The sequence below is a fragment of the Asparagus officinalis genome, chromosome 3, assembly GCF_001876935.1.
Source record: "Asparagus officinalis chromosome 3, Aspof.V1, whole genome shotgun sequence".
Lineage (NCBI taxonomy): Eukaryota > Viridiplantae > Streptophyta > Magnoliopsida > Asparagales > Asparagaceae > Asparagus > Asparagus officinalis.
Window position 1 is genome coordinate 74,399,463 of NC_033796.1, and position 9,706 is coordinate 74,409,168.

General features: G+C 40.1%; 1 protein-coding gene across 1 annotated transcript; it reads left to right on the top strand.

The window, feature by feature from the left end:
• Positions 4,084–6,118, top strand: LOC109835292. Its single transcript, XM_020403274.1, has 5 exons — positions 4,084–4,383; positions 4,476–5,101; positions 5,188–5,472; positions 5,573–5,678; positions 5,768–6,118. The coding sequence occupies exons 1-5, from the start codon at positions 4,084–4,086 to the stop codon at positions 6,116–6,118; spliced, it is 1,668 nt and encodes a 555-aa protein (XP_020258863.1).

Below are 9,706 nucleotides of genomic sequence, written 5' to 3' on the forward strand. Positions count from 1 at the left end.
ACGGCTTCGGGGTTATGACGCTTACGTCAATTAACTCCTGGATCTTATCCTTGAGATGGTAGCATGACTTGGTAGGGTGATGGACCGCTCTATGGTATGCGCAATACTTCGGATCCATCACTTTGCTAGCCCCTTCTTGGTCCACGATCGCCGGCAGCTGGATTTTGTTATTTTCCAACAGGTACTTAAAGATGCCGGGAACTTCGTCATCTTTGAAGGAGTACACTTTAGGAAATCTTGGCTCCGAAGATTTCTGCTTCTGAGGCCGTTGTTGCCATTGCCCCCGAGATTGTTGCGATGCTTGTTGCTGCGGCTGTTGCTGAGGTTGTAATTGGAAAGTCTGATTAGCATCAAGTGTATTAGCATGTGCCTTACCTTTTCTTCGTGGGACGAAATTCTGTTGCGGAGCATTCGTCGCATGTTGGCCTCTTTCCGCCTTCTTCCTTCTGAGGAATCGCTCGGCTTGCTCTCCCTGGACCTTCAAATCCTTTCATGTTTTGGACAGTGCTGTCCCCATTGCTTCCAACACGTCTAATGCGAGGTTGTTGTGGCAAGTCTGGAGAATGAACTCTTCAGTGATCGGGTCCCGATAGTTCATCGCCTTGTTCCGGAACCTTTTGACGAAGGTATCAACTAATTCCCCGTCTTTTTATTTCTCGTCAAGCAACGACCCGATGGATATCTCGGTGTCGTCGTCGAAGAAGTTAGTGAGGAATTTAGTCTCCATGTCGTCCCAGCTATTCACACTTCCTGGCTTGAGGCGGCGATACCAATCGAAGGTGGCTCCACGAAGAGTGCCAACGAAGGACCGTACCATCAGAGGCTCATTGTCAGAGATAACCCATAGGTGTGATTTGAAGTAAATCAAATGCTGAGTGGGTGAACCATTCCCATCGAACGGCGTGAAGTTAATTAGATTGAACTTCGCCGGATATGGAATTGATTCCCATTCTCTTGGGTATGGACAAGGAATGCCCGTCTTCTTCATCTCTTGAGCGGAAATCAATGTATTAATTTTGCTCTCGAGGTTTTTAATCTTCAAGCTTTCACCTGTGTTTTCGCTAGCATTCTCGTTACCACCCCCTGCATTGATGGGAGGATTATTGGCATTATGAGCTTCATTCGCACCTGTGTCCTCATCTTCCTGATTAACCTGGTTACGACGACTTGGTTCGCCTTGCTGGTTCATCAGTGTTTGGATTTGTTGGTCATGCATTTCTCTCATATTCTGCATGACCATTCGCATTTCGAACTTGAAGCTCTCTTGTTGTTTAGCCATGGCTTCTTCGAGCATCTTGGCCACTTGTTCCGCACTTATCATAAGTGACTCGCGGGGTTGTCCCTCGCTGGATACCATATTATCTGATGTGACTGCAGAGCCGGCATCCGATTCTTCATCTTCTGAAGGTAATCTTGTCCGAATCCTACCATAAGTTGCTCGTATGATGGCTCCAGACTGTAGACGTGTTATACGTCGGGGTGATTCCGGAATCGACTTGGGATTATCCTGTGTCGATTTCCCTTTGCTGATCATATTAGTGGTGACCCTCGGAAATTCTCCGTCTTCAACCACCGTTCTTCTTTGTCGGAAACGCCTAGACCTTGGTTTTGGCGTTTCGGTACCGAGCCTTTCAAAAACCAAAATTCTTTCGGAGACTGTATTGTTGCAGTTGCACTCAGACAATACTGCCCGAATGAGTTTAGAATAGGGGCATTGAGTCTTTAGTTCTCGAGGACTCCTTTTCCTGGTTTTACTTGTACCCCCAACACGGTAGTACAACTCGTCGGTTTGAAGGTCGGAGTAACCTATTGTGTGTTGGCACGACTTCTCAGGTATAACGCTATCGTCATCAGACGACAATGTTTCCTTCTGAGGGCGAACTGCCTTCTTTGGGCTTTCAAGAGTCACGCACCTCGAAACATGCCTTTGTGGGCGTGAGTTCTCAGCGGGCTCCTGGACCTCTATGCGCAAATTGGTGCGCTTAGCTACCATGATCTCTTTGTCATGTTGAGTCGTTCGAGGCTTCTTTATCAGACCCAAACGTTCTTGAACTGGAGCTTTGCATCGTTCATCGGGAAGTGGACCGAGGTGCTCCAAAACTGACCTCCTTCTTCGGGATGGTCCTGCGGGATCTCCCGGAGCAACTACTGGTATTACTTGCATTGAAGGCTGCAATGATTGTTCCTTAGCCTGAATCACCGCTTCAGACTTCAGCCTCCATACTTGGCGGGTTGGTGACGGCTTTTTGGCCACTTTCTTCTGCAGTCTTCTGCGGGCTTCTTGGACTTGAGCCAGTGCCTGCGCTGACAGTGCGCGGCGCTTGCGAATGCGCTCATCAAGTGTTGAATGATTCCGTTTGACACGGATCCATTCATTCGTTAGCGGCTTGGAGGAGCTACCCTTCATTGTTTGTTGAGGCTGTTTGCCTCTCCTGTTCTTCAGATCCGCGTTATAGCGGATTCCGTCAGTGGACTCCATTGCCTTTGCGAATTGCCGCGCCAGGCGTTAACGTCGCCTCTGGCGGGCTATCTTTGAGAGAGTCACTACGCCCTCAGTGGCGGAGGAATTAGCGAGAACAGATTTGACCTGGTTGGAGGTCGGTGGAACTTCACCCGATGCAACTTTGGCATCAATTGGGGTGAGATCTTCGTTGGTATTCTGTACTTCTTCGTATCAACGGACCTTTCTCCTGGAGGAGAACTTCTTGGACTTGAGGGGGGAGGTGGATCCGGACGAGGATGACAGATACTCCTCGAACTTTTGTTGGTCGAATTCATACTCGACCTCCTCCTCGACCGGGATCGAGATCCGCGGCTGCGACGCAACGATCTCGGCAGCGAGATCGGTGGCTCCCACTGTGGTCGCCAGATTGTTCACGGGAAAAATTGTGTTCTTTGATTCCATTGCTCTCTTGAGTAATAGTTTATCGATTACAGAAGATCCGGTCTTTTTATAAGATCCGGTTACAACAAAATCAAAGAAAAAGAGAAAATTACAACTTTCCTTCTTTCGAACAAATCGCAAGATCCTGTTTTGCGGTCTATTGCTTGTGTGGGTTCTTTGCGTGCGCCGGGGTTAATCCGTGGACCACCGCGTGATCTTGATCCGGTCGGATCTACACGGTATGACGGGTGCTATTTCCCGAAGGAAATAACAGCCGAGGGGATTATTTCACCAAGGAAATAATAGCCCTAAGTAATCGAAATCGACCAAGCGAAATCGATACTCTTTTCGGGATCAAAAAACCAAGTTTTGATCCGGAGGATGACCGTGTGGATCTCAGATCTGATCTCTCTCAAACTCCTGCCTTATTTGACGTAGACGATCGCCAAGAACCAGATCTGAAAAGTCTGAGTCTTCAAAGCTCCAAAACTTCAAAGTTTAGTTCTCAATCCGGCAGAGTTTCACCTCAAAAGTTCCAAGTCCCTTAAACAACGAGCCTAGGGGTCTATTTATAGGCTCCTCAAACCAGATCTGGGCTCAGATCTGGGCCCAGATCTGGGCCCAGATCTGGTGGCTCGGCCACTGAGCCACCCAGAGGTGGCTCGGTCAAGGCCGAACCCTCCTGGTGTTTGATTTTTGCCATCTTTTCCGGTCTCGCGGTTTATTCGAACTTCATTGTTGATCTGGACTCTGATTTGGCAGTCCGGATCCTGATTTAGCAGTAAATCCGCTTTGGTGTTGTGGTCTAACGATCCTGCTTGGATATATCGCCCGATGGTTCGTTGGTTTATCGAATCACCGTGCCGAGCTGTGTTAAGGGACCTATAAGCAGTTTTATACGCCTACACTTATAGATGATTTGCAATTGTTGTGGGAGAATGGGGTTGAGGCTTATGATGCATTTAGCAAATCAACTTTTAATTTGAAGACAATGTTGATGTGGACTATAAATGACTTTCCAGCATATGGAAATCTTGCTGGCTGTTCTAAATTTGAAGACAATGTTGATGTGGACTATAAATGACTTTCCAGCATATGGAAATCTTGCTGGCTGTTCTACAAAAGGAAGAAAAGCATGCCCTATATGTGGGAAAAATACACATCATAGATGATTACGCTTCAGCAAGAAGTTTTCATACATGGGTCATAGGAAATTTCTGAAACCCTCACATCCATACCGAAGAAAGAAATCGTGGTTTGATAATAGTGTAGAGCATGGCAGCAAGCCCAGAGCCTTAACATGTCACAATATTTCTGCTGTTCTAAATGATTTTCCAAATGATTTTGGAAAAGGTGGAGACAAAAAAAGGAAAAGGAATAATAATGAGAATGATGGTGATGATGATGAGGATGAGGATGACACAAGTGACATTGATAATCAGAATGAGCTTACTAGGTGGAAGAAAAGATCAATCTTTTTTTCTTTACCGTACTGGAAGGTTGGTGTTCTGTTTTTATTTTATTTTATTTTTTATATATTTTGTTTTAGCTTTATAATTGCTTAATGTATTTCTCTATTTTTTATTTACAGGAACTTCTATTACGTTATAATTTAGATGTGATGCACATAGAGAAAAACATTTGTGAGAGCATAATAAGCACTATGCTGCATAGTGGGAAATCAAAAGATGGGATAAATGCTCGTAAGGACTTGGAAGATATTGGAATTAGGAAAGGCTTGCATCCAGAACAGCGGGGTAGCAGATTGTACCTTCCACCAGCACCACATACATTTTCAAGGTCTGAAAAGAAAAGATTTTGCAAGAGGTTATATGACTTCAAAGGGCCTGATGGTTATTGCTCAAATATCGGGAACTGCATAACATTGGAGGATTGTAAGATTATGGGGCTTAAATCTCATGATTATCATGTCCTAATGCAGCAATTGTTGGCTGTTGCTATAAGAGGATTGTTGCCGAAAGAGCCTAGAAAAGCGATACTTCGATTATCTAGATTTTTCAATAGATTATGCCAGCGTGCTATTGATAGAGAAAAGTTGCTGGACCTTGAGAATGAGATCATTGAAACTTTGTGTCAACTGGAACGCTTTTTTCCGCCATCATTTTTTGATATCATGGTACATTTACCGGTTCATCTAGCAAGAGAGGCACGCTTGTGTGGTCCAGTTCATTTTCATTGGATGTATCCTTTTGAGAGGTTAGATTTTTTTTATTCTTTTTCATGCTGAAATCCATTATGAAATTTTAATTTGATCACGGACAAGATTAAATTCTTTTATTCAGGTACATGAAGACACTAAAAAAATGTGTCCGAAATCCTGCAAGACCTGAGGGGTGTATTGCAGAGTCATACCTAGCTGAAGAGTGCATCGCCTTTTGTAGCGAGTTTCTAAAACAGTCAATACATGTGAAGGAAAAGGAAGTTCGCAATGAAGAATTTGAAAATGATGTCATTTTTGAAGGTCGTCCTATATCTAAGACTACTTCAATCACACTTACCGATAAAGAGAAAGATATTGCACATCGTTCAGTATTACTGAACACAGCAATAATGGATCCATTTTTAGAGTAAGTACATTGCTATTTTTATGTACTTATTTAGTTTGCTTTTCTATTTATTAGTTTTATTTTATAATTCATATGGTCTTGTGTTCTTGTGTTCTATTAGTATGCATTTGGAGGAGTTGCAAGCAAAATACAAACAGCTTGAAAAAAATCAGACCTTACTTTGGAAGCGGCATACTGAGAAAATTGCAGAATGGACAAAAAATAAGGTTATTTAAAATTAATCATCTCAAATCTGTTCTTGTATTTATTACTTAGCTGAGGTACACCATTTAACGCTTATATTAATATTTTGTAGATTCCTATTGACTCGAATGATCATTCAAAGACATTAAGATGGTTGGCATATGGTCCTAAAAAGAGTGCACTATCATGTAAGGGATACATTATCAATGGGCTACGGTTTCACACAAAGGATGTTGACAGGGAAACACAAAATAGTGGGGTGACTTATGATGCAATAACCATGTGTAGAGCAAGTGCAAAAGATACTGCACAAGTGGCTGATCTGGTCTCATATTATGGGATATTGATAGATATCATTTTACTAGACTACCATCTATTTTATGTTCCATTGTTTAAGTGTCATTGGGTTAATAAAGGAAATGGTGTTAAGGAAGAAGATGGATTCACACTTGTAAACTTATAGCAGAGTCAAGTATCATTTGCAAGAGATCTATATATCCTAGCATCTCAAGCAAAACAGGTTTTTTATTCAAGAGAAGATGATTCGTCTAATTGGTATATAGTAATGAAGGCACCACCAAGAGGTTACCATGAGTTGGAGATAGACGATGAGAATGCAGATGCATCTTTTTTGCCACAGGAAATTAAAATGGATATTGATGATTATGAGACAGAGAGTTATGTCAGGGTGGACTGTGAGGGACTACTTGTGTGATTGGAACTAGTTGGTAAGGAGGTTGATTGTTGATCATACTTTAAAGTGTTTGATTTATCTTGTATTATTGGCTGCTACTTTATAATAATTTTGGTGTTGTTCATGCTTTAAATGTGTGTCACTGTGTTTATTTGTGATTTTGATATATGTATAATTTGTTTCACATATGAAACCAGGTTTAACTATATAGATACTTACCTTTATTTTTTCTAATACAGATAAACGAGGATGGTTGGTGAGACTACAAAGACAGGTCAGCGTAAAAGGAAGAACAGTATTATGGTATAGTTATCGCATGATCATATGCCTATATTATCCTTTTACAGGATTTATTGTTGGCCCTTAGTTGATACATGTAGTTGTAACTACTAGTAAATTTACAACAGAAATAAATCTTTTTTCTCATCCTTTGTTTGCAAAGCTTGTGTGGTTCAAATTTTTAGCAAAAATGGCAGGTGAACAAATAGTCATTATATTAATATTAACTGACCCCCCCCCAAAGTAAGAACTTCCGACACATGTTGTCAACCTTTTTCAACACCTTTTTTTGGTAAAATATAGCTTAAAAACCAAAACAACAGAACCCCAAATGCTAAACTCCTTAGAAGTTGAAGTCTACTTGCCTGCATAGGAGATGTTCTTATTTGAGAGGTTTTGAAAAATTGCATTCAATTTAGAAAACAATGGAGCACATTCAAGATATGACAATCTCTTACACAGTACTAAGGGAGCTCCCAGGTATCTAACTGGAAATGAGCCTTCTAATCTCTGGAAAGCCCAACCCATCCAGCATAGCTGCTATGAATCCCCAATCAATACCGTCATAAGCTTTCCTTGTACCAACGTTCAGATGTACTCTAAGTGAGGCCAAAACCTTTGCTGATGAATCCCCAATCAATATCGCAGCATATCGCACTATAAGTGAGGCCAAAACCTTTGCTGATAAGTATATTTCTATATAGCTGTATATTTGTATTTATTTATGAAATTAGGTTAGAGGTGAACCTTTGCTGATAAGTTATTATTGTTTGACCCTATGGCACAGTTATAGAAATTGTGGCCATGATAATATATCAATACGTTTTTTTGTCAAGTTTAAATTTTATGGTATTCATCATCTCAATCAATTAGATGTTGGAATAGGGCTAGTGCCCTGATCCTCACTATTGATGGTATTGATTAGATTCGTTTGTGGCGTACTCATCTTGATTGACTTGTTTATTTATTTTGCAGAAAAATGCAAAGGTCATAACCATTGATGGATATGAGGATGTTCCTGAGAATGATGAGAATGCCCTGACGAAGGCTGTTGCCAACCAGCCTGTTAGTGTTGCAATTGAAGCTGGCGGAAGGGGATTCCAGCTTTACCAATCGGTGAGATTATTGTTTCCTGTTAGTGTTGCAATTGAAGCTGGCGGAAGGGGATTCCAGCTTTACCAATCGGTGAGATTATTGTTTGACATGATTTCATCTAATTTTTAATATTGCTTTGGGTAAACATTTATGTTAGCTTCTGATTACTAATTTACAAATTGATAGCTAGAACTATTTTTCGCATCCATCAGTCTAGTATAATAAATAAATTTCTAGACTGGTCACATTTCATTTGTTTTGAGATGTATTCTGGTAATTTTGATGCAAATCATTTAGGATGGTGTAATTCCAGTAACAAACATGGGCTATAGTTACCTTTGGTTGACTATCTAGCAGGAAAAGACTCCTCAACAATGGTGGAATTGACACTGAAGAGGACTACCCATACATAGCCCAGGATGGCAGATGCGACACCTATAGGGTATATAGACTTATTAGATATCATAAGTCCTATAGTTTTTAGGGGATTTAATTAAGTCGTTTGAGGCCAGAATTCATGAAAGCTTAATTAATGATAGTTTAATTGGAGTACTTACTTCTTCTAGGTGGATAATTATGCGAGGGACGTGAATGCCATGGAACAAAGACTAGTTGCTCAAATACGAGCAACAAAGAAAAAGGAACAAAGTCTTAAGCTCAAACCAGACAACATACCATCTTTAGCAATTTGGAAGAAATTTATCAAGACAAAAACAAGTCCAGAGTTTAAGGTATGTTTTTCTGAGATAATTAATCACTAGCTTATATTAAGAAATGTTATTATGATAAAGGACCAATGTCTCCAGGTCAAAAGTGAAAAGTTCAAGGCATTAAGGCGCAGACAAGTCCCACACACTTGCAGTCGCAAGGGAATGGTTCGATTAACAGCTGATATGGTAATACATTATGCATTAATATATGTTTTCTTAAGGCAAAGTTATGAGTATGTCATCAGTCTTTCTTTTTTTAAACATGTATCATTGTAGAAAAGAAATAGTGCAGACCCATCTAGTGTGTCAAGGGTTAAAGCTTGGATCAAAGCTCACACAAAAAAAGATGGTACACCGGTGAATTCATCTGTTGGTGAAACAATTGTAAGGACACTAATTTTCCATCCAAGTGAACATATATTACTTTGCCTTGAAGAACATGTATATATAATGTAATACATATATATGTTGTACCTTTCAGGATAAGCTTAAAAAAATTGAAACTGCTACACCTTCATCCTCATCAACTAATGTGAGAGAAGATGCTCTTTCTAAAGTATTAGGAAAAGATAAACCTGGGCGATTAAGAGGAATGGGAAGAGGAGTTACTATAAGCAAAGTATCTTTCTTACAAGCCAGAGACAAACATGTGCTCCAGCTAAAAGAGGAAAATTCTGAATTCCGAAATAGAATACAACATTTGGAGACTGTGGTCCATAAATTAGTTGGAAATCATCAGGTACATCTATATAACTTTCAATTAATGGACTCTTGAAGTTTTATACTTTCAAATAATGGTTTGCTTGTTCTTATGTACAATTTATGAGTTTAGAAGGTTGTATTGTTGATTCTTGTGTTTCTGCTAGTTCATGTAAGTTACCGGTCTTTATAACTAGATTTGCTAACAATTTTGTTCCCGCTATTTTAGTATTTTTTTAAATCCAAGTGTGATTCATGTGTAATTGTCAGCATTGTCAGCATTGTCCTGCAAGTGTGATTCATGTCTATTTGTCAGCATTGTCCTGCAGTTTGCGTCATTTTTATGCACACATGACAAAATCCTTAATTTAATTGGGACTTTTTTCTTTTGGATTTTTTCCACCCATTGCAATGGCATATGCTTGGTTTGTTAGGTTGAAGTCAATCATTTTTTATTTTCAATATTCTCATAGAAGCAGTATAAAATTTATTAATTATTTGTTTGTGAGGCTGATGTTGTATTTTCATTTTATGTTCTTTATATGGGCATTGAATTTATCTGGTTCTATGTTTG